This window comes from Halichoeres trimaculatus, unplaced genomic scaffold (assembly GCF_033239565.1).
Source record: "Halichoeres trimaculatus isolate MK-OKI-2021-1 unplaced genomic scaffold, fHalTri1.1 fHalTri1_scaffold_19, whole genome shotgun sequence".
Taxonomy (NCBI): domain Eukaryota; kingdom Metazoa; phylum Chordata; class Actinopteri; order Labriformes; family Labridae; genus Halichoeres; species Halichoeres trimaculatus.
The window spans coordinates 12,625,083-12,651,111 of record NW_027437197.1 but is presented as its reverse complement, the minus strand read 5'-3'; the positions used below and the strand labels follow the sequence as shown (position 1 = coordinate 12,651,111).

Here is a 26,029-nt window from a genome sequence, read left to right as displayed (position 1 = left end):
TTCTCCATCACAGAGGGCGCAGGCTAAGTGTTCCTGCTCCCCTTATCTAAAAGGATCTCTATCCTGCTTTAACGAGCCACTTGACCTCCCTCGGCGCTCCCATACTCCCTGGGTGACGCAAAAAAAGTGGGCTGGCGAAGCGCTAAGTGCACTAGTTTAGAGGACTATCGGTGCGCACTGAAACATCACAAGCAGGCAGACTTCATTTAGAGCCTCTGGTGCTTCTGCCGTCTCTCTCGGAAGTTATCAATTCAAAGACCTTAGCGGAGATACCGGGATGTGTACGGATGTGTATGGGAAAGAAAGCTGTGACTTCTTCTCTAACTTCGGCTGGCTCCTCCATTCAGCAAGTTGAGAGGTTGATGAAACTTTTTCTTTGAATGAGAATCCCGCCGCTGGCTGCCACATCTGGATTCGGGATTCTCGGGAGCTGTCAAGTCCAGAGCCAACATTTAGCCGGACCTGAACTGACCCTGCTCTTTTGTTTTGTGCTTGTCAAACTTCAAGGCGGAGTACTGGACTTTTAACTTTAATTCATTTTTTAAACAGTGTTTTTTTTTTTTTAGTTTGTTTTTGTCTTGAATTTGAGACACACGATGGCACAGTCATTTCTCAGAGCGTGCGTCTTAGTGGTCATCTGTCTGTTGGATAAAAGGTGAGTTAAGCTTCCTAAGTTATGTCCGTCGAAACGAAATTCAAAAAAAAGTTTATAACTGTTGGTTTTGTGGAGGAGAAATCACAGTTAATGATTTTGCACATATATATTTCTTTTACTGTTTCTTTCTAATGCTATCATAAATAATGACTTCTACAGGATATTTAAGTTAAATATTGATCTACTTTTCCAACATTCAAGTAACACCTTCAAAATAAAAGTTATGTAACCAACACTGCTCTTGCTGACATGAATTTAAAGGCAACTTAAAATATATCAAGAGAGATAAAATAAACATCTGTTTTATCTATAGAATACATTGCTTGTTACCTGTCTCCAATGCACGCCTCATTTTAAAGCAGAGTTGCTAATCGACAAAAAGTTACCCTTTGGAAAGAGTTGTTGAAACAGGTCTACTCAGAGCAGGAAACACAACAGGTAGCAACAGAAGCCCTGCTGGAATTACAGAAGCACATGTGAGCTAATGCCACCTAGAAAGTAGGGCACTTTCATGCAAGTGAAGAACATTTGGAGTCATGGCAAGTCGTATTTTGCTTTATGTACAAAATTAATGGTAGCTTTTTTTGTTTGTTTGTTTGTTTGTTTTTAGCACATGCACGGCTTCTTGAACTTTAAAAGGGTATGAGTTTCTGTGATTAAAAAAAAGTCTTGCAAAAAGAAGAACTTAAAAAAAGAGACACATGTTGACAAAGTTTTTGCAGCTGTGTGAAAATCTATGTGCGTGTTACTGTACAATACTCCCTACACCTGGTATTTGTGTGTGCATGTCCGGGTGTGCTTCAGCATGTGTACATACAGAGGTGTAAGTGTGTGTGTCTGTGTGTGTGTGTGCCCGCAGCCATACATTCTCCTGCCTCGTGCGTTTCAGCCACACTGAAACACACAACCTGTGTTTCCTTGTAATGATGTTGAAAAGAGAAGCTGTGCAGCTCTCAGGCCGTCATCAGTGCAGCCTGTGTTTTCCTTGTTACTGCTGTTACTGTTTCTCTGTGAAGTATAAAGCAGCTTTGACCGCTGTCGGCTGAATTACTGTTGTTCACATGATTGATCTGCAACAGGAGCAGCAGACAGTTGAGTTCAGAGACACACCTTACCGCAAAGGAGTCACTGAATTTACATGCTAACAGATTCCCTGAGGGGATTGTCCCGTAAAACTGTTACTAAAACTATTGGAATCAGGCCAACAATGTGGAAGCTGTTCCCCAATCCCCTTTCTAAACTCACCTGTTCTACTGTACAACTATTATCCAGTACAGTCAAGTTGACATCAAAGTGAAGATCAAACTAACCGTGAACTCTGACTAAATTAGAACAAGCACAAACAGGTATGTAACAGGTTTTGGCACGTGTTTTAAGAACCCACATCCTTTTAAGAATCACAGTCTGACCCTCTTTTTTCTATGCAGGCAAACACAAGCTTACATATTGGTTAAAGATTTGCATCATAATAAAGTGAGGGTATTTGAAAATTCAATCCCAAAGATGTCAGACCTCTTTCTCCTGTAAGCTGCCATGTAAAGATGTGAAGATGTTGAGGTTTCACTAACTTCAAATCACAGCAATCACCTCAATTTGCATCATAAATTGGACTGTATGGATCTTGAGCATTTAACAGAAAACTGACCCTTGCAAGTAAACTTCTAAGAGGAGTAAAAAGAGAAAGAACAGGGAAAAATAACAACTGATTTGTAAGTTTGTCTCCTTATTAACCTGACCTCTGTGCTCCATGCAGGGTAGACTCCAATGAGATCCTGGGCCTGAAGCTCCCCAACATCGACCCAATCCTGAATGCCAACACAGTGTGTCTCACTCTCCCGGGTCTGACACGGCGTCAGCTGGAGGTGTGCATGAGGAACCCGGATGTGACGGCTTCAGCAATCCAGGGAATCCAGATTGCCATCCATGAGTGCCAGCATCAGTTCCGAGGGCACCGCTGGAACTGCTCCAGCCTTGAGACGAGGAACAAAATACCCTACGACAGCATAGTCTTCAAAAGAGGTCAGTCTTATGGGCAAATTGAGCTGCCAGTATATGTTTAATTTGATCCATGTCTGCCTTTTTATCACATACATTCATCCCCTCCATTGACAGGGAAACAAAACCTAAGCAGTATAAATCCTTCTAAGAGGAGACTCAAAACATGTGAAAATGACAAAACACCTTTCGGAAATGAGGTGTAAGCTACCTTATTAAAAACATAATGCAGTAAAGACGAGCGGTTCAAAAGTTTGGTCTTCAAAAAGGCTGTGGATTCATCCTCAAACACACTTTGATGGAAATACCTTGAAAGGAAAAGCTTAGTAAGATTAGTTCGCTCAAAGATCCCAAAACATCCTGAACAAGCATCGGTATAATATTATGCTCCAAACACCATCCAAAGATTATGAAAAGGGATCACTTTATCCCTTAGATACAACTCTTGTCTGATGTGAATGAAGCGCTCAGAAAGGTTAGGTTGTCTGCGACCGGCAGGCTGGTACCAACTCTCTAACCACCTTACCGTACCTCTTCAATAGCCTGTACAAAAGGACAGGTAACTTCAAAAGCGGTTAGTCACCTCAAGATTACTAAGTCTCATGCAGATCAGCTTTCTCTGACGCTTTATTCTGCTTGAAGCTTTGCAAGTTGGTCACAAAGGATGAAAGAGGATCTGTCTTCATTGGAAAGCCTTCATGGAATCAAAAGGCATCATTTAATAACAAGATTGCTGGGACGCATATGCAACGCTGCATGTGGCTCTTGGCTAAAGTTTGCTTGAAAACCAAGTTATCAGATTTCTGTCCAAAAATGTTTAAATCTTGAACCACTGTGGTCAATATGGCTGTAATTTATCTGGAAATCAATTTTGCATGGTGAGATGAGTTGCATGCATTTTTACACTTATACATTTCATGAGTGTGGCAGCTATCAAAGTATGTTTTCTGCTTGTGCCCAACAACTGAATGATTCCCCATCTAAAGCAAACAAGCTGATAAAAGTTCATGTTTTTTGGAGGGAAACTGAGATGCCAAACTTAATCTCCTTATCTTTCTGTTAAACAATAATACAGTTAAGGTTGTATTAGCCTCATTACGGGTTTATATTTACCATCAGTGATGAAAAAAAAAGAAAGAAACCATGTTTATTAACTTCAGTATTTGCTTACACACCTCTGGTCTTACTTTCACTCCTCACTGACTCATTGGAAGGCTGTTTGTCATTATTAGTACAGGCAGTTGCTGGTTGTCTGGCATCCCTGATTTGCCTCAGGTGCCGAAACTCTAAACCACTGACATAAACAACCTCTTTAAGTTGGATGATTCATCTGTTACATGTTGATATGTTCTGCTCAGTAATAAAATTGATACAGTACAAGTGAACGTGCTGGGGCCTTTGTTGCGTGCGGCTACTGTAAAGGGTAAGTACTTTAATTCAGACAGGTTTGCAGACATGGATTACCTGGTATTGTGAGGATTACCGCACACTTAGTGTGGTAAAAGTCAATGACTGAGCCTTGCACAAGGCTTACTGTGAATCAACCTAACCAATACATTTGCTTTTATAACTCATAAAGTGTGACAAGTTTATTAATGTGTCTGAAATACTTTGAAACAGCTTTGACAAACTGTTAAGGTGTAGTAAAACTGGCTTCCTTGGCATTGAACCTCTTCTTTTTAATGATTTTGTAGAGTTTCCTTAAATCTTTGGATGTTTGTATTTTTTTTTGAGGAAAGTATCAGGAGCTCTCCACGCAGTCAAGTCAGGTCACTTTTGTTTACACAAATCACAACAGAAGTTCCCTAAGGGCACTTTTCATACGGTGCAAGTCTAGACTTAACTTTTTTTAAAATATTATTAACAAAAACCAAATGTTTGTTTTGGTAACTGTTTTACTACATCAGATGCTGCTTGCAGCCTCCCTCGCTCTACCATGCATCCCTCTGCTGATGGATTCTGATAAATTTAATGGGCTCATGTTCATTCCTGTTGAGCTTGCATTAAAAACTAGGCTAAAGAGGACATCAGGCAAGACATGGATAGACAGAAATAGGAGAATCTCTCTCCCTCTCTTTCTCCGTCACTGTGCCTGAGTCCTCCCTCGCTAGGCTTCTTCTAATGCTTTTACTTCCCTTGCCAGTGCAAGTACTTGTGAATTTGCTCTCAGCACTTTCCCAACTCTCGGAGGCAAAAGCATAAACCTGTTTAGTTGGTTTCTGTAACACAAAGTGACAGTTTCTTTTCAATCTTTAATTCATTTTGTCACTTCCTCTGCCATCAGTTCAGCGGGGCGTGCCGCAGCCGGTGAATTATTTGTTAGATTGATTTGTACCCAGTCTTTTGGGGGCCTGTGTGCGGAGCTGCGCTCCGAGCGGGGAAGAGCTAAAACGGGCTTTCTATGTATAAAGATGTGCCTAAGTGCCGTCCCTTTCAATTCCCCATGCTTGTGTGGATCATGGTGATGGGGATTTTTTTGCTGGTATGGTACATTAATTATTTCCCTCTTTTTTTCAGAAATGAGTGGATCAAATAACTTGTATGTTGTTATTTTAGGGATGCTGCTAACGGTGACAAATCCACAGAGAAGAATCTGACTCTGCAGTTTCCTTTTCCCTTTATGAGGTGTTTTATATTCTTTAAGCTCATTGTTTGATTTTATGGCCAGCCATTTTTACTGTTTTGCTTCAGTCTTACCCGGCCTTATGTCTCTGAGTGCAGTATTAAACTCTTTCAACAAATGAAGCCACTAGGATACAACAGGCTGTGCTGCATCCTCAGCAGGAGACAAAATTAACATAGAGTCAGTTCAGACAGTTGAGTACAAAGCAGTTAGAGCTGACTGAGTCTGACCCAAAGCTGAGATAAAGGCACAGTTTAGACATTCAACAGGTGGATAGTTTGAAAGCTAATTTCAGCCTGAACCAGAGATCTGATAGTTGAATTTAGTTTTTCATACCAACCTCAGATATGATCAGTTATAGAGTCTACAATTCAATAATGCCAACCTGGTCTGCAAAGTGGTTTTGGCTTTAGCTAAGCTTTAAGTAGTTATATCAGTTTTACTAAGCTGTAAGAGCATTGTCACATTATGGAGGTTACTATGACCTTGAACTACAACTCAGGCTGGTATCAGGTGGCTGCATTACAGCTCAGACATAACATATGACTGAAGTTTCCGTTCTTCAAAATATAAATCATTTGTTTGGCTGTTAATTCTGCCGCTGACTAGTCAGTGTACCGATAGTTTAGTTTCATCACCTGGCACATGGATTAGTTGTGTTTCATCAAGAGGTGAGCCAAAATCATTCCTCTTGCCTGATGAGCCAAAATCATGCCAGAGATCTCTTAGTGTCAGCTCAGCTTAAATAAACAAGAGGCAATGATTTTTAGGTAACATTTTACTTTAGAGGTCCACAAATTTCATCACACTTAGGTAATAATTTCACAGTTTTTTCTTATTTCTTTGAAATTAGTACATAACTTCTTATAAATTATGTCCAAATTTATTTCCGCAGGTCACAATTGGTAGGTTACTGTTTTTTCAGTTTCTTTGAAATTTACTCTATATTGCAAGGTGAGAAGTTGACGATTAGCAAATAATTTAATTGAAATTTAAACCCCAACCCACCACAAAATTTTTTAGCAGTATCCCAACGTTTTTGCTATTTCCAGAGAAGCAGATGATAAATAGCTGCTTAGTTCTTAAGTACATAATAAAGGTTCATTGTTTTCTCTGATGATTACCTTTTAAATGTTAAGTGAATAATTCAGTTTCCCAATAAGCAGTTTATAGTTAGCTATTTGTTATTTAATTTCACCAAGTTCTTTAGTACTGAGTTTGTTGATATACATAATTGAGATCACATGCAAAATGATATACCTTCATGATTGGGCCTATGTTTTGCATGATACAACTGAAGGCTTCAGATGTGATATTCACCAAGAGAGGGGTTGTAAATTGGCCTTACCTGATCTCGCCAGAAGTTATGTGCCAATTTTTACCAAATTCTCAGAAAATTTCTGGGGTAATTTCAAAGAAATAGGAAAAAACTTTGTGTAATTATTACCTTAGTGCGATGAAATTTGCAGAGCTTTAAAGTAAAGTGTTACCAATTTTTAATATGAGGGCATGGCTTGCATTTTGTTCTGACTGCAGCCTAACACTGGTGAACATAGTTGACCATGTAGGTGTACATCCATTAACACTTGTTGATGGATAATATGCAGTGTAACTGATTAAACAACCCCAGGCAGTGTAAAGTAGGCAAAGTAGTCCAGCATAAAAGGTAATGTGTCAAATTTTACAGCATATCTCACAAAACAAAATAACATCAACTTAACCTACATACACAAAAAAAGGAAAGCAACATCAAACAGTGCTAAAAAGAGACGTTTCAGTTAATAGCTTTTTATTTGACTCCAACGAGCACCCTGAATCATTTCCCCACCAAGCTGTGTGCTATAAACTCCCAAGAGGTTTCTTTTCATGTTTTCTTTACAAGTTTCCATTATAATCTACAGTGTTTTTTTCAGCACTACGTGACTGCCAGCAGGGCTACTTTTATAGACCCTGAGGGCAGTAAGCTGAGATTTAACAACAAACACTGGACAGGGTACGAGTGCAAATGCTGCTGTCACACTTTATCTGTCAATATTATCAGCTTCCACAATTTGTCATGGATTTCTTGGCCCCAGCGTAGACTAGCATGGATAGGGTAAATGTGTTTGTGTGTTTGCATTGCTACCGCATGTGTGTTTGTAGGAAAACACTAATGTAATGTTGGTCTGCTGAATTACAGATCAGTTGCAGTGAAGTTGAAGTCATTACATTTGCCACATGCAATTTAGACATGCTATGGAGGAGAAAGGATGTGTTGAGCTGTAAAGGCAAAAGTAGTCACACGCCGTATATAGACATTAGATCCACACAGTCATTTAACCTCCCCCTCTTCATGCAGTCTGAGCCGTTTCAAAGTGATCACAAGGCAAATGATGCAGCATGGCTTTTTTGATGACATGTTACAGGAACACAGTTTAGTCCTTTCATTACAAGATATGATGTGGGAAATGAATAATATTTCGTACATTAGCTGTAGACAAAGGGGGACACAGCCCTGTCCAGAGTGTGAGTCCTCTGTGAGTCCTCTGATGGGAGTGGTGGGAGTCTGTTCATGTTCAGCTGGCCCACGGTGCTAAATACGCAAGTGTTTGGAACACTTAATTGCTATTGTCCCAGATGTTTCCAGAGGTTATGTGAGCCTCAGCATGTGTTTTTATATATAAAAAGGTGAGAATCAAACTTATGTCTTTATATATGTGTTGCAACACCCTTTGTTTGCAGTGATGCAAAACATATTTATTTATATATTTTTGCTCATTTTAAGTTGCAAAACTGAATTTTTTGCGTCCCTTTATTTAATATAAAAACTAAATTATACAGAATAAATAAATAAATATAACTTAATTAGTGAATTCAGGTCTATGTTACCAGTGACAGCCTTGTTTGTTGTGTTCGTTGTTTCATTCTCCATCATCTCTTCTTGCATAACTTTTAATATTAACCAACAGCTTCATGACATGTCTCCTCTGTCTTGCAGGTTGTAAAAATGTTTGTTTTACATTAACTGCATCTTATTTTCAAGACTTGTTTAAAGAAGTAACATATACTTTCTAAGAAACATAGCACATAAAATTTACCAAAACACTGATGCTCAGTGGCTCTGTACAAAGTTTTAAATCTATCTTTGTCCGGGAAATCTTTGTTTACACTGAACCATGACTGTGAAGATACTGTGAAACTATTTTTTTCACATTTTTTTAACTGTATCTTCAACATACCAACACAACCATCATGTCCTGTGACCCCACAGGTTTCAGAGAGAGTGCCTTTGCGTACGCCATTGCAGCAGCAGGCGTGGTGCACGCAGTGGCCAACGCCTGCTCCATGGGCAAACTGAAAGCGTGCAGCTGTGATGAGAAACGGCGAGGGGACGAGGAGGCCTTTCGCATCAAACTGCACCGTTTGCAACTGGAGGCCATCCACAGGGGGAAGGGGATGGTACATGGCGTGATGGAGCACTTCCCTGCAGATCTGCCTGGACCTCAGGACTCCTGGGAGTGGGGCGGCTGCAGCCCCGATGTGGAATTTGGAGAGAAGTTCTCAAGGGACTTCTTAGATGCCCGTGAAACCTACAAGGACATCCATGCTCGCATGAGGCTGCATAATAACAGAGTTGGAAGACAGGTGAGTCGGGGTTCTAATCTTAGGAAGAGAATTATTGGATTTGTGTAGTTTATGGTGTTTTTTCTGCTGCAGTCTCTCCGTCTGTTTAAGGTTTTGGTTCAACTAATCAATTCAAATCAGATGTATCCAGAGGGATAGAGCCTACATTTTAATGATTACTTCCCTAACTTGAAAAATGAATGCAGTTCTCGTTTGTCACAGATGATAAAAAATACTCAAAAGTTGACCCGCTCAGATGAAGTTGACTCACATACACTTAGTTACATGTGCTATCAATCTGAATATTACACTATCTGTAATATGATTTATAAAAGAAAACACATTACACAATAAAACAGGTGGAGGTTGGGTGGGTCGAGTGCTGCTTGGCCAATAATAATGCTGCAGCACAGAACACAATCTGGATGTAGTGGCGAGGTCACCACCGCTGTTTATTTTTACTGGATGTGTGTGTGTGGATGTGTGTGTGTGCGTGCCTGTGTTTGTAAATGGGTTTGCTTAAGCTGCATGGTTTCTCTACAAGTATTGCAAAGCTATAATTTAGTTAGTTTAATTTGTTTTTTCATGTAATCTGGTGTTTGAATCTGATTTAAGTATTAGTTCCCTTCTTTCCATGGCTCCACAGTTTGAGCCGTCTCATTAACACTGAATGAACTTTTAGAATTCTGAAATTCAGATATGATGATGTCTTTTGAGATCACTTATTATAACTTTGTAGTTTGTTCAACTCCCATCAGAAGATTTTGGTGGTAGAAAAAGTTATTTTCTAGAAGATGAATGACTTGACACACAATGTTAAACGCAGCACTGAGACAGGATGAAAAGCAATGACACTGGCTGGGTTTTTTTTTTTTTTTTTTTTTTTTATAAGGGGAGAAATTTGGTTCATAGAGATTACAGCCATCCTTATCAGCAGTTAAGTTGTCTTACTTTAATCAGTTAATTTCACTGATAAGCATCATTTCGTGGTTCCACTGTTGATATCAGCCTAATTTTGTTAGGAACTTGGAATAACTTGCAAAATATACTCATCAAATCAAATCTGATAAAACCCAAAGTATTTTCATAGCTATTTAGCAAAGAGGTTTCAGAATGTTGTTCTGTATCATTGTTAGCTGAGTTTTCATACACACAATCAATTTTCTGTGCTCAATTTCAACTACTGTGGAGTGAAGCTGAGAGAGAATTACATGCTCTCAGTGGAAATCAAAGAGAGGCACAAAACAGTGGGAGTTCCCACATGACTCACCTTTGTGCATCATGGTATTAATACTTAGTCCAAGGGGAAACAAAAACATGGATACATACAAACCTTCAGGGCATCTTCTCAGCCTCCTACATGTGGAACTACTTTTTATTCTGTTTTTGTTTTTTGTACCCCTGTTTTGTTGTTCATTTCAGGGAAACTTCAGCTCTTCCCCCAACTCTTTAGAATTAGGAAGTGACAACTGAGATTATCTCTGTTTGACAGATTGTGGAAGTTTAATCTGGTATAATGGATGCCATGTGCTTGTCTTGCTTTGACATTTAATAATGAGTTGGACTTGGATTGCTGTTTCAGTAAAGTGATGGTACTGGTTATTTTTTTCTGGGTCTTTTTAGCAAAATACTTTTTCACATGATTTGTTCTCTTAAATTAACAGTTTTGTTTAATTAAAATGCATTAGAGACAGTATTAATCTCAACTCATGTATCTTACAGTTGTCATTGTTTAATCACAACTCAGAGAAAGACTGTGTTTGAGGATCAGGTAAATATCTCATCTATTCTAACAGTGTTGTAAATCCAGATCTTGGTGTAATTTTATGACTCTTTAATACTCTACAAAGTGTGCTGCCTGGGGCAATGGAAGAGAAAGATGTAAATGACAGTGATAAGCCTTTACGATATCCAGCTCTGCGGTGGAACAGAGAAGAGAAGCGTCTGTAAATTGCTCATTGTTCCCTGTTTCCTCTTGAGTAATTTGGGCCTGTATCTTTCCATCAGTTTACTTCTGGTTTCCTTGATTATGCAGTCAAAACACAAATGTGGAGCCCGTCATCTGTACTCAACAACAGCTGGACTCCCTGCAGTAGCTGTAATGGTAGAAGTAGTCAGAGATGTAAAACTGATGACATATATCATGATCAGTGTTCTGGATTTGGGAGTATAATTTGGGTGGGGGCTGAAATGACATGAGCAGAAGTGAGTGTAAAAAGCAAGGAGGAAGAGTCCATCGGGCCCTTTTCTTCTTGTTTGGATGTAGTAAGTGAGATCTGAGACCCTGGTCAATGGGCAGGGTCATGCTGTGGCGTCATGCATGTTGTCTTTTCTTTGTCTACTGTACCTCTTGAGGCCTTGTGCTGTCCAAATATTAAAGCCTTGGAGGGCGACTGAGAGACTGAAAAAGTCTCCATTTGTATCATGACTCTTCACGTTTTGTTCAAACAGTACATGCTTGAATCTGGATGAAGAATAGTTTGGTCTTTGTAAATGATATCAGTTGGAGGTATGGCCTTAATTTGCTTTACATGAAAACAGCCAGCAACTAGAAAAGCACTCAGAGAGTGCAGACCTCCGCCAAGCATATTGTGATTGTCACCAACACTTTAGTCCTACTTTAATGTTATACTCCCTTTCAGCAGACTGTCTGCTACAATTTGGTGTTAGTTGCAGGTTTGTATGATAATTTGTGACCTGACAGTGTTAAAAATGATGATGACCCTGAACATATTTCATATTCCGAATCTTAGTATCCAGAATATTGCCAGGATCTGGTTCGTACTTTAACATCTGTTAGAAATGATGGTGACCTTGTCATGTATTGTTTTGTAAAGCAATTTGACCATTTATGGTGGAGTTATATACACATACAGTAAAAACGGCCCTATCTCACAATGATAAAGAATTCTTAAAAAAAAAATCCTGGATCCAGACGGTGATCCAGATCACCTCCATAATTTAATCACTTCCTCAGTGTCCCATTTTGAACATTTCCTGAAAATTTCATCAAGATCTGTTTGTTACTTTTTGAGTGATGTTGTTCACAGACGAACAAACAAACTCTCCAAAAAACCTAACCTCCTTGGTGGAGGTAATAATCTGGTGCTTAGGGTATCTACACACTTACATAATCACTTGCTTTTTTTTCTTGTCTTTTGAGCTGAAGCACAGCGCTGTAAAAACAGAAACTGAGTGTCTTTGGACACGAGTGGTGCGTCCAGTACTGTGAGCATCTTAACCTAGCTAGCATTCAATTTTAAAGAGAGAGAGATTGAGTTTTGTTTTACGCATGGCTTTCTGGTAAAATAGAAAATCTGGAATAGATTTTGAGGGCTTTTTACATCATGAGAACTTTGATCATCCTGCTCCTTATTTGTGTGTGTGCAATGTTTTCATCCCCAGAGAGAAAGAAATTTAGCATAGCACAAGACAATCATAACGAAGCCAGAAAGCAGAGGTACGTCAAAGTAACCAAAGTACAAATGGCAATTCCAAGTGTTTAATTAAATTCCCCATTTGATATATAAAATGCAAAACATTGGGCCTAAGGGTTTCTTTGTGCCAGGCTGAAAATTCCAGCCAAATGAACATCATCAATCAAACAACTGAAAGTTTGACTCATAGCCATCATCGTTTAAGAGATTAGAGCTCCTTTTTGGAAATGATACCTGTTCGCATCAGTGAGGGTTGATTAATCTGATAAGTGAAAAAAAAAAAAAGTTGAAAGTTTTGGAGATGTCTTTGGGGTGGATCTGATGATCAGTGTTTGAGGGGGGGAAGACTTTTTAGAGCTTTCTGTTCATTTTCAAATCATTGCTCATGTATGGGTAGCTCAGAGGGATCTGGCTGACATCAGTGTTTGAATGAGTGCAATGTACAAAGGCAATTCATGGCTGGAGGGAAAGAAAGGGAAGATGAACAGTGTGTGTGTGTGTGTGTGTGTGTGTGTGTGTGTGTGTGTGTGTGTGTGTGTGTGTGTGTGTGTGTGTGTGTGTGTGTGTGTGTGTGTGTGTGTGTTGGGGGGGTGAACTAAAGAAGGGAGAAACCGAGAAGCCACTATGAGTCATTATTGAGCAGTTATACTGTAAAATACCACGCACCTTGATGACTTAAATAGTATTGAAACCTCAACAAAACCCTCTGAGACCTTGTAACACACACACACACACACACACACACACACACACACACACACACACACACACACACACACACACACTCACACACACACACACACACACACAGCCCCCAGAATCAAACAGAAAACACTGACAGGTGGGGCCTCTAAATAATGCCTACCCTTCCTGTATCTCTTTCCTCCCACCGACCTGCCTCTACCACCACCTCACCTCCCTCCCCCCTGCCCCTCTCCCCCCTCAACGAGAAGTAGTCTTTAAGCAGAGGAATGCGGTGGTTTTTAAGCGGGGTGTGCATGTCGCCTCATGCCCACCCCAGGGTTCTCACGGCGTCCCGTCTTGTTTTTAGCCCTAATTAGTGGCTGCTGGCAGTTTGGAAACAGATGTTTAAAACCCTGCAAAAGATTTTAGACTTCAAACGCTGAGGCGGAAAGTAGAAAGAGATTCGCCCTTCCTTCCCTCCCCTCTTTCCCTTCTCCTGCTCTGCCTACTCCAACTACTCTCCAGCAGGGCTGATTACAGAAATAATACAGTACACTACAGCGGCACATGAAATAAAAACACAAGGGTGGGTTGATTTACATATGATAACAGAATATCACTAACACCATACAAATGTGAAGCTCAGGCTCCAGCAGTTGCATGTTAAAAATCATCATAAATTAGATTAAGTTGGAAAATTATCAGCCAGACTTGTTAAAGCACTTCATTAATTGAGGTGTTTGCAAACCTTGAAATTGCTTCCATCCAGATGTTCATGGAAAAAAATCTTCTCTCTTTGTTGCTTTTGCAGTGAACCAAAACACACTACTGTTCAGAAGCTAATAAGGAAGATTTAATTGGCTGACTACATGTTTAAAGTTGTAGCTTATGAAATGGAAACACTGCACTGCTGAAGTCAATTTTCTCGCCAGGTTTTTTTTGTTTTGTTTTGTTTTGTGAGTGTTCCCCTCAAACGTTTAAAGAGCACACCTCAAAACAAATGCTTGGCACGTGTGTCTACATTCATGTTGCAGGGCTCCCAGCCTCACAGAGGTTCTGTTGAATCCTGTCGGTTCATTATGCAGGTGGTGACAGTGTTGGCTGTACAACTGTTTGCCATCATGTTGGCAAGCGTAGTCTGGTAATTATGATTTACCAACAAGGCATGACTTCAGGGAAGTAAAGTGAGATACCCCCTCTCAAGAAGGAAGCAATACTTTTCAACTTCTTCTGACCCTGACTTTAATTATCCCGTGCAGCCAATCTGAATTTTAATACTGAAAACTCATTTTGAACTTTAAAAACAATATTCCCATCCCTCCATATAATTTTCAAGGGATGTTTATTAGAGGTCCAGCTTTTGTGAGTCTTTGGTATTTTGTTCTAGGAATCCTCACAGAACAAATTAAGGGCAGCAAAAAGAAGGCGCCTTTGATTATCCCAAAGAACAATGCAGTTTTGGCTTTTTATACAAAGTTAAGTGGCAGTTATTGTCCTTATGAATTATAATGAAATGTTTTCTGTGTGAAATGATATGCAGGATGGTGGAATTTGCTAGAAATGAGATCCTCCTCATCTCAGTGAATCACTTAAAAGTGAGCGTGGCTTTATTAATATAAGCCACCGCCCAAGCTGTCAAGGCCACCTGACTTTTACCTGCACATCCGTTACTTTTATTTGTAGGTTAAACAAAGTAGGCTGTTTACAAATTGATTAAAGTATTTTCAAGCACTAGATAATTGAAATAATGAAGAAGAGATAACTTTTAGGCCTGTAGTTGGCAGTTAGGATGCTAACATGAATCTGGATTAGCTCTTGTATGTTCGTTGCATGACTGCTCAACACAAGGAAAAAAAACTCCACTACCTTTGCTCAAAACACCACTAAATTTTATACTACAAGTCATATTCACAGGTGTATAAACTGAGGCAGAAGCTGCAGAAGTGTTCTTCGTGCTATCTCAATTCACATTTATTCACACTCCACTGGCTACACTGCTGTGAGCAGCCAGGTGTGTCTTGCCCAAGGATAATACAACATGAAGGAGCTGAGGATGGCACTGCCAAGCTTTTTATTAAAGTTGGACCTATCCTGATGATGCACATCTTATTTTGGCAGACAGATTTTTTGGTTGCATGCAATTTCTCTTCCATGAACATGGGGCACAATAACTGATTAACTGTTAACTTTTGATTTCTGGCATCTTAGAAATATTAGACAGTGTTCTTTCACACATTGAAAGCAGGGCTGCAAGCCAAATCCACAACTATTTTCCTGGCTACACCTGAGAAATTCAAGGGCCAGTTTCTAAAAAGATGTGTATTGGTAAGCTTTGTGGTAGAAGTCAGTAAAATACACAGAGATAGTCACCCATACCACCATGACCACCAATGAAATTTAATTTCTATAAGTGACCACTGCGTTGGCCATCAAAGCACATGGTGCCAAAATAGAAACTCTTTTTGACTCCTCACCTACTCACTTACCAACTGCCCTCATTCATTGGACAAATGTTTTATTTTGGTTCTCATTACAACAAACACAGCAACTAAATTCTTAAACCTTTAAGGCCCCATTTTCATCTGAAAACGCTAAAACGCAGTGAAAAAAATCTGTGTTTACATGGAAACGCAGAGGGACTGAAAACGCTGTAGTAAGCATGCCAGGCCTGTAGTTAGCACTATAACTGTCTTGCAAAGATGCCGCTTTTGGGAGATCTCCATCTCGAAGTAGAGTTGAGCTGATCATCTGGTATGTTGGGGAATACTAAGTGCAAAAGTCAAGCAATAGATGCACATTTAGTTGAAAGACAGTCAGCAGATAAAGTATACTGAGCAGCACAAGCCCAACATGATAGTTTGCGACAATCGTAACAACAGTACTATTGTACTGTTGTATGCGCTTGCACAAAGCGGTGCTTGACGTCATTGTTTCCACTGAAAATGCAGGTTTACTGTTTAGACAGCAACAATGTTTCAGCAGTGTTTCAGAAAAATCCCACTCTGGAGGCTGTTATCAAAAGTTTGCCTTTTAGGTCGGCTGAAACGCCGTTTCCATGTAAACGTGAGGCTAAAACACAACAAAACTTTTGTGTTTCACCCTAAAACTGTTGTCGTGTGAACGGCCCCTAAGATGCGTATTTATTGAAGGTGACAAGTTTTCTTTTGTAGTTATTCTGCACCTTTTACACAGGAACTCCAGGCTCATACACTTGTGTGTTTTCCGTCTCATGTAATGTATTTTATCCAATGCTCAGCTGCAAAGAGAAAAATGAACGATGGCAGAGGCTGCTATAGAAAGGGACCATCAGCATTAACTAATCTCATTCACACACATTCTCACACCACTGACCAACAGCAGGAGAAATGTTAAGTTCAGTGTCTTGCACAGGGACACTTCAGCATATGGATGCAGATGGGACTGAACCACCGATCTGATTATGAGACTCTACCACTGAGCCACAGCTGCCCCAAGGCACACTTTGCTTCATCAAAGCACTGAAAATACTGTAAAACTGTGAAAACAACGATGAATCTGGAGCTTAACCCTCTTTAATTTGATCCCAAGCAGCCATACAAGAACCCCTAAGATCCTTTTATGCCTAATTTAACCCTTGAGCTATGATAAACTGCTCCGGAGAGCCCATTCAAGTAAATTAATTGACTCAGAGGAACCCACACGAAAAGAAAAGTGTGTTTGATCAGGAATAGCATCATTAATGGGGGGTTACTCCTGTGCTCCTCAGAGGCCATTTCGTATCATCAGTGGTGTGGCGGGCATTCCTGAGTCCTGACAGAGCATTTGATCTGACCCACCACAAACTCTGCACACAGCACTGCATGTACACATATACTGAGTCATACCCACACTAGCCTTACGACTTTTCTCTTTAGCACACACACTCACACATTCACGCATAACACACAAACATGCACAGAGGTGAAGGTTTCATAGTAAACGGTCAGCAGGTGGAAGTGCTTATGTTGGTAATAACGTTTTATTAGAGTCTCTAAATGAGAGCTGTGGACAAAGTGGTAACAGTGAGTAAATACTACGTACATAAACACTCCTGCTTGTGTACGACTTACTGTATACTGAGAATGTGCACACTCAGTAATTGCATATCATTGTGTTTTCATGTCTGCATGCGTATTTGTCTCCTGCCCTTAACTGTTCTTTTGAAGCAAGGCGTTTGATTTGTTTAAAGTGATGTCTGGGCTTAATGTGCTGCTGTGGGATTTGTTTGTGTGCTTTGATATTGCCTCGGCTTTCTGCTTGGCTTTAAAGCTCCTTTGGTAGATTGTCTTTGAACTGACAAACATAAGGCGGCGTGCAGACAAGTCTGCTGTTTGTTAGAGACAGGGGTCGCTTGCAGGACACTCACAGGTTTGGGTAGGAGTTTTCCTAAAGTTGTTGGCAGTAACAACAATGATAGTTTGGGCACTGATAAAATTTGGTGCACAAAACATCAAACACAGTCCAATTTGGCCTTCAACTAGTTAGCTCTTGGTTGAACAGAATTCCTTTGAAAATTATTTTTCTGAGATGTAAAGAATTTTTCTTTTTTACAAAGTTATTCACAAGTGACATCGAAATAAGTAAGACTTCAGACTTCAGACTTCAAACCATGAATTCACCCAAAACACATACACTGCAAAAACTAAAATCTTATCAAGTGTTTTTGTCTTATTTTCAGTAGAAAATTCTTTTTTAGACTCAATATGAGCCAAATTCACTTGACCAATCCAAAAAAATGTCTTGTTTAAAGTTATTTAAGGACAAAAATGAGGTCTGAATTGCTCGTAACAAGTAAAAAAAAATCTGCCAATGGAACAAGCGAAAAGTTACTTGTATTTAGACATTATTCTAGTCTCAAGGAATTTTCAAGCAATTTTTTCTTGTTCCATTGGCAGATTTTTTTACTGGTTACAAGCGATTCAAACCTCATTTTTGTACTCTGATAACTTGAAACAAGACATTTTTCTGGATTGATAAGTTGAAAGTGGCTCATATCGAGTATAAGACAATTTTGACTTAAATAAAGACAAAAACACTTGATAAGATTTCCGTTTTTTGCAGTGTACTTATTTGATTTATTTTAAGAGAGAAAAAAAACTAATCATATGAGCACTTTAGACTCGACACATAATTTTATCTCGGGATTCCTCTGTAAGTCATAGGACTTTCCCCCTCCAAAAAAAGCTTTTCTGTAAGTCATCACCAACTCCTTCATTATCAACTCGCTGAGTCAGCGTTGACTCAGCCAAATCATGATATTTGGTCAGGATGACAGAGGCATGTGTAACACAGAGCTGACAGGAGTGTGGTAACACTCAACCTTTGGCAGTCTTGGATCACAGCAAACTGCGCTCATGTGCCGTGACTAAGGAATGACTGCTTTATTAAATTAATTTTGAGAACATTACAATATAATTGCTGCCTTTCCCTTCAGAAATGTGTTATAAAACTCATATCTTAAACTGTATTTATTTTCTCATATTTTGAAGTGAAACACCCTAAAATTTGCTCAAATGTAACTCCAGGTCTTTCATTTATGCAAAGTCTCCAACCAGTTTCCCTGTCTAATAACAGCATTCAGACCCGTTTTATCACATTGTGGTAACAAGGCTAGACGCAGGCTCTCATCTGTTGTTTAATCCGTCCGCTCCTCCTCATATTACAGCAGTCATCTGCTTCAGTATGCTGCACTTTTCCCTGGCCTACTCTATTTCGTAGCCTGCAGTCCTAATCTGCCACCAACATGTTGTATTTGATCTCAGTCTGGGGTTATTTTATAGACGCCTCTGTCTCACTCTCTCAGCCAATAAAAACTTGCCAGATGTTTGTTTCTTACTGTGGTCCACTGTTGACTTTGATGCAATTATGTTAAAGTGTACTTGCAATGAATGTCAGTGCTATAGCACATCTCAGCAGGTAACAGTTCTGTTATCCAGTGGCATATTTCTGTAGACATAACTTCAGATCATTGAAAATCCTTGCATGACTGGAACAGGGCTTCTACTGCATAACTGTCACACATTTCATCTATAAAACATCAGCTCTTTTCCTCGTTTAACATGGTAACCTATTTTACTCCTCTTAAATCCAGACACCAGGCCACTACTGAGTCTCTGGACACATGAATATGCACTAACGTATCCGACAGTAAGTGAGTGTTCACTCCAGGCAAGCTTTTTATAGCATGTATGAGGCAACCCACGTTGTGTAACATGTACAATGTTTGTATATTTCCCTGCCAACATTGCCAAGACAATTACATCTGATGACAGCGAAGATAGAAGTTTGAGTCCAATCTAATCTATAAGAAAGATGACTAAGCATTAATAGAGTATCGGTTGAATTCAGGTGAATTATTTTGACACCCACACACACTCAGGGATACACTAAAGCACTTAGGTGTACCAAGAGGTGGAGGAGCAGCAAAAAGATAATCTAAAGCTCGTTCCCCTCCTTCCTTCCATCTTCCATTCCTCTCACCTCTCCTTACCTCCTTGTTTACAGTACTCTCTACCTCAGCTCCTCCTCCACCTTTTCCTTGCGTGTCTGCAGGGCTATAGAACAAGGCAGCAATAAATCACAGCATCAGTTTTCTTCCGATTTAATTTAAGTTGGATATCATTAACGCACACTCAGAGGCAGACAGAAAACTTGTCTCTGTTGACTCTCCCTTTTTTGTAACTCACAGCTGTGGCCCCAGGTATAGATAGGCGGAACAGGAAGAAATTAGAAAGTCACAAACTTTTATCTGATCATCATAAGCAGACAGGATCTTGTAGCAGTCTGGATTTGTGAAAATCAAGCCAAGTAGATTGGGTTTAAGTGCTACGGGAAGTTCATAATGTTTGATCAGTAAATGTTAAGACTCTTTGTGTAGAATCTTCAGACTTAAGTTGCTCCTTTTCTTCTCTTGTGCAATATGTTCCCCCCTTACTCTTCTGTCAGAGAGATCAGCATATTCTGTCACTCATGTCACACTGATAGACCACTTCTTCTACAGCAAGAGCAGACAGCTTTCTTGCTTCATGTCAAAAGACTATTTAAAATGCACCCTTTTAAATCATTTCTGTTAGAACACAGCATGTTCAGCAACACTAGTGTTTTGCATCTGAAGGTGCGTATGTAGATGACTGTTTTGATTTATTTTCCTCTAGCATAGGAAGATGTTTCAATGGACCTGCTTAATGTCCAAAAAAAAAAAAAAAAGCGCAACCTATGTCCTATTAGCTGTGCTTTTCCTCATTCTGCCAGAGTTGGCACACTTCAAACACTGAATTAAAACCATTGCCAGCATCAAGATGTCTGGTTGTTGAGTGATCACTTGTCAGTAATCTAACCAGACTTTAAATTCTAACTCTGACAGGATTGTGACAGTTTGAAAGACACTTTTGTTTCTGGTGACCAGTGACTTTCAGTTGAATGCATCTGGTTTTAACAGATGCTGTACTCAGTCTGCATCCTTTGACCACAGTCAAATGTAATCATAAGCATCAAGTACACTAGTTTTGTCTGCTAAAAACGTCTAGCCACTGAATTTTTGTCCACTTGCTCATGTCTTCTTTTCACTCACTGTTAGCACATAGATCTGGAAGTTGTTTAATTCCTGTCAAAGACAGTTTGTTGAGGGACACAGCCTGACAAACTCTCTGATGTGTAATCTTAGCTTGTTTGTTCACATGCTCACATTATCATCATTGCTCACACACTGCAAAACTCAAAACTAAGTGTTTTCTATGTTATTTTTGATATATTTCTAATTAGGGAGATAAATGTCTTGAGTTACATTAACCTTTACAAATTTTTACAGACAATATCTACAGATAAGAAGTTTACTACGAATTGTTAAGTGAAAATGGTGTTTTTTTTAGATTTGATTTTTTTTTTACCACATTAAAAATTGTAATAAAAAGGAAAAAAAACATATTCACTCATTTACATATTGGTCGGGCTTTAGTTGACCACTAACAAGTTGTGCCACTACTTACTTTAAAGTGAAATGAATGGTGTATTTTTAACTTTAAACTCTAGCTTCAGGATTTGTGTAAATCATCAAGTCTTGCTTTAAAGTTCTCATCCAGTTCGTTCTTCTTCTTTTTTTTTACCAGTCACCCCAGTAATTTTACCATTTTTTCATGCAGAAATAAATAGTATTAGTAACAGTTAGTATTTACTTCTTTAGCTTCCACCCTTGTGTTTTGGTTTCTGAAAAGACAAAACTCTTGAGAGATTTGCTCTGACTGCAATGTTTTCATGTAAAGGCTTTTAACGCTCAGCAGGCCTTGCCAAACCCCTTTAAAGCAGTGGAAAGCAACAGTTTTGTAACTCCCACTAAACTTGAATACACACAGGAAACTATAAGATACAGATTATTGTATTTCATAGTTTGTCTGCAATTTGGCTTTTCATTTCTCCCTCAACTAAACGACTGAGGCTAATTTCATCAAACACGTAGCAGCTGCTGTTCTATCACCATCCTTTGAAACCTCTATCCTGCCGGGAATGAACCTTCAAACGGTACTAATGTGGATGCAGTCGTGACTCCTAGGTCAGTTTGTGTGTCTAAGGTTTAAGTGGGTTGGAGAGTTTTATGATTACAGACTTTGCTGTGTGTTTAAGACCAGCGCATTTGTGATCCTGGGGTTACAGCTGCCCCTATGTAAAAACAGAACCAAGCGCTGCAGTTTGAACTCACTTTAAGTGAAGTTAGTCAATCTCTGTTTTTCAGCCTTTCTCATCATCACTAATCTGATAATCAGCATATAAGTTTTGATGAATGACTCCATGAATATGAGTTCACAGAGAATGTATACATGCAAGCGAAGAAAGTTTAAAAAATTACATGAAAAATGACTGCAGTTAAGTCTAGGATTAAAATGTTTTTCTCATTGTTGAATGATTTTAATATAAATTCATCATTTTCCCATCAAGGGTTTTGCAATAGGAACCTGATATTTTTTGTCATTACTCTTTTTTTAGACTCTGACTGATCCCTATTAACTTTGGCAAACACAAGTGTTATCATTTGCTGCTCTTTTTCACTTATTCATTCCAAGCAGATGAGTCAAGTGGCTCAGTTTATCTCTATTTCATTCCCCCGTCCACCCTTCTGCTCATTCATGCCCCAGAACAAGGAAACATGTTTTTTTCCCCCTCTTTACTCTGCATGGTTAGCTCAATTGTGAAACTCCACTGCACAGCCTGGAGGAGAGCCTTAGAGCACGCAAACCAAACTCACCAGGGTATTCAACAACTTGTTCTTGGTCTTGTTTTGAGATGAATTTAGAAAAAAAAAATGAAGAGCGGGAAAAGGGAAGAATTCCATTTTTGGCATCAATCCAAATTAACATTTACTTTTAGAAAGTTAAAAAGTGGATTGTTATTCTCAATAAGTACATGAGAGATCCCTCGTGTCTCTATTTTTTCCCTCTATCCTGTTCCTTCTGCTGATTTTTTAATGAACGAGATCCCAGGTAAATAATGGATGAGGTCTGTGATTTCGTAACAAGGACAGTACGTGATGCTCTTCTTGGGAGAGTTTCCTTTTCTGAATTTAAGTGAGATAAGTCCACAGGATTACTTTAACACTTAAAAAAACTTTATGCAGTACATCTGTACATGCAAGTATCAACATATAGTATACGTGTTACATATGTACATACAAACAGGCACTCACTAACCATGCTTTAATCAACCCCTGTCCTTAAACTAGTCAAACCTTTTAAAGTCTCAGCCAGCGTGGGTGACAACGAATAAGTGGGTGTTTGTGGAGATTAGCATTATTGCTAGCACATGTGTGGAATGTGTTTAACCTTGCAAGTGTCCAGCATGTGTGTGTATGCGTGTGTGTTGATAGGGGTTGCAAAAGCAGCAGCATCTGTCAAGGCTCTGGGTGGCCTGGAGTACCGTTCCTGATGGTAATTGGATCCTAAAGTTTAGGGCAGGTGATGACTGATAAACACATGCACACACGCACACACATACTCACTGATACACACACCTGCATACACAAAGTCAATGAGGAAAAAGAGATTGGACGGGGATTATAGCGTGTGATACATACATGTCTGCGTGTGTTTGTGTGTACACATGTGTTTGTCTCATGGCCTTTGTAACTCTTGGACAAGTTCATCAAGTACAGATAGCTGCAGCTGATAGGATAAAACGTTACAGAAATGATATTGATGGCCAGTTATGACTCAAAACCTTTGCAGCTCTGTGCAGTTTACTCCTGTTTTGTGTCTGATCATAGTGATGGACACCATAGTCTCCACTCTCTACAGAACTGACATATGCTATCGCTCTAATCCTGATGGCGCTCAGATCTTTTTGTGTTTCACAATGATAAGCTGAATGAGGAAAAGTTTGACAGGTGACAAATGTTAACAAAGTTCATTGTTTATAGCAAAACATCCTCCTTGAAGTTTGTCCAGTTACTAAACACTCTTACACTAACAGCCCAGACCATCTTGATGCAGGTAATGTGCTGCACACATGCTGGGGTTAACCGTGAGTGAGCTCACACTGATTTAACTTCTGGTCAAATTATATTCCAACTCATCCTGGGATCGCAGAGTCAGACGGTCTTTATAACACACCAAGTCATAACAAACGTTTTCTCAAGACACTTTCCAAACACATTAACAGGCTTAGACCTTCTACCGTTAATAAAATGTTATTTTATTAACAGACAACAGACAACAAGACAAGATAAGAAGTCTCATCTCAGTTTAACCCACCATGAGTAGAGCACTTTGCAGCATTCTGTGGTTAAATGATGTCACGATGGTTAACGTTAGCAGAGCAACCAACAGCCCCTCTTTGTCTAAATGCTGGTTAATCATACCTCTGGTCTTGTAGCTATATGCCAGTTTACCTGACTCAGCCTCCACACAACTTTCTCTCATTCAAACGCTCTGCTGTGAGACACAAATCTGGTATAAACCCATACCAAATAAATTAGAGCATTGAAGAACTGTGGTAGAAGCCCAATCTACCTATAAGAAGTTGTACAGTTTAGACCGGGGGGGGGCAACCAGTCAGAGACCAAGAGCCACAAAAATTACAGTGGTATGACAAAGAGCCACATCACACGCGTAGCCTGACAAATGCACTTCCTCTTACACATAAAAAAGATGACCTAAAATGAAAATCAGTACATCTCCAATTTTCAAAGCAAGATTGAGTGGGTTTGTAAGCATGTTTAAATTTGTACTTGGAGCCATGTAAAAGACAAATTTCTGTTTTTACTGCAGAAGAGACAAAGTTTCATCTATCTATCTATCTATCTATCTATCTATCTATCTATCTATCTATCTATCTATCTATCTATCTATCTATCTATCTTTCTATGAGTGATTGAGAGGAGCACATGTAGAAAAGAGAAACTGAAACTTAAGTATCAAGGTCATCAACCAAGTCTTAACCAATACTGATCCCAACGTTGGTATCAATATATTAATATTTTAGATTGATCGTCAAACCACTATCCATGACAATATATTTATATATATATTTGTGAATTGATCAAAGAGCCACACCGGAAGGCAAAGAGCCACATGCGGCACGCGAGCCCTAGGTTGGCCACCCCTGGTTTAGACAAAACATTTGATAAGCAATTTGGACAGTGATAACAATTTTAGTCATTCGTTAAAGCAACTAATAATACAGGTTGCCCATGTACCACTGTTTCTTAGTAGATGGTTATTTGACTTAAACTGCATGTCAAAAAAGTGTGCTTGTGTTAGACACTCTTTAAGGTTCACTAGCAATCAAAGGGGACAAATTTGGCCTAAAATGAATGCACGACTGTGTAGACTGTCAAAGCAAAAAAAAAAAACATGCAAACCTGTACCATGTTTTTACTTTTTTTTTTTTAATAAGATAAAAAGAGATTAGAAGGCCTTTTAGGTTAAGGACTTTTTTCATTTTGTCTGGCATCTCTTACTATGTTTTAATGAATTTTTTAAAAATGTGCTGATTCTTGGTAATTGGTTTTAACATGAACTATTAAAGACTAATACTGTAAATAATTTCATGTCCTGGTGCTTGATGATCACTTGAGTTTTTATCTGATATCATGAGGGTGATATTCACCCAATGAATAATGACACAGCCTACTGTTTGGATAATGCCTGCATCCATGTGTGTTATTTGATATCAGTATGTTTGACAACATTCTCAGAGTTAGACCACCTGTCTGGAAAAATGCGGGGCATATGGTGTAAATTACCATACAGAGGAACAGTGACTTGCTGCAAGAACAAACACAAAAACTGAAGCCACAATGATAAATGGCTTGTAGTCTAGAACACCCCCTACCTGTTTATATTGAACTGTAATGTAACCATTTTTCCACACAGTCATTAATCTTTCTCATTACCTTTCTGCCCTCCTGCCTCTCACTTCCTCAATCTATCCCACTCTCTCTTTTTGTCTGTCTTCAATCTTTGCTTCCTGCAGGTGGTACTGGACCACATGAGAAGGAAATGCAAGTGCCACGGGACATCCGGGAGCTGCCAGCTGAAGACCTGCTGGCAGGTCACCCCAGAGTTCCGGGTGGTGGGCTCAATCCTCAAAGAGCGCTTCCACATTGCCACGCTCATCAAGGCTCACAACCGAAACACCGGGCAGCTCGACCACTCCCACAACAACAACCACCACAACCATCACAACCACCACAACCACCACCACCATCATCACCATCATCAGAACAATCACCACAATCACCATCATCACTCGCATCGGCGGCGGCCGAGCATCAATGAACTGGTCTACTTTGAAAAGTCACCAGATTTCTGTGAGCGGGACCTGGGGTCGGATTCGGCAGGTACGCAGGGCCGGATCTGCAACAAGACCAGCCCTGGCATGGATAACTGTGAGAGTCTGTGCTGTGGTAGAGGTCATAACATCCTGCAGCAGACACGGAGTGAACGCTGCAACTGCAAGTTCCACTGGTGCTGCTATGTGGTGTGTGAAGAGTGCCGAATAACAGAGTGGGTCAGTGTCTGTAAATGA

The 26,029-nt window shown here is 39.6% G+C and overlaps 1 protein-coding gene across 1 annotated transcript; it reads left to right on the top strand.

The window, feature by feature from the left end:
* Positions 1-596: 596 nt before the first annotated feature.
* Positions 597-26,029, top strand: wnt10a (wingless-type MMTV integration site family, member 10a). Its single transcript, XM_074695538.1, has 5 exons — positions 597-655; positions 2,409-2,674; positions 8,524-8,897; positions 25,475-25,656; positions 25,744-26,029. The coding sequence occupies exons 1-5, from the start codon at positions 597-599 to the stop codon at positions 26,027-26,029; spliced, it is 1,167 nt and encodes a 388-aa protein (XP_074551639.1).

Bases quoted from the DNA above. Each gene is read 5' to 3' on its own strand.
- wnt10a (XM_074695538.1), top strand. From the start codon at position 597: ATGGCACAGTCATTTCTCAGAGCGTGCGTCTTAGTGGTCATCTGTCTG. The intron at 656-2,408 runs GTGAGTTAAGCT...TGCTCCATGCAG, and splicing joins ATCTGTCTGTTGGATAAAAG to GGTAGACTCCAATGAGATCC. The intron at 2,675-8,523 runs GTCAGTCTTATG...GTGACCCCACAG, and splicing joins CAGCATAGTCTTCAAAAGAG to GTTTCAGAGAGAGTGCCTTT.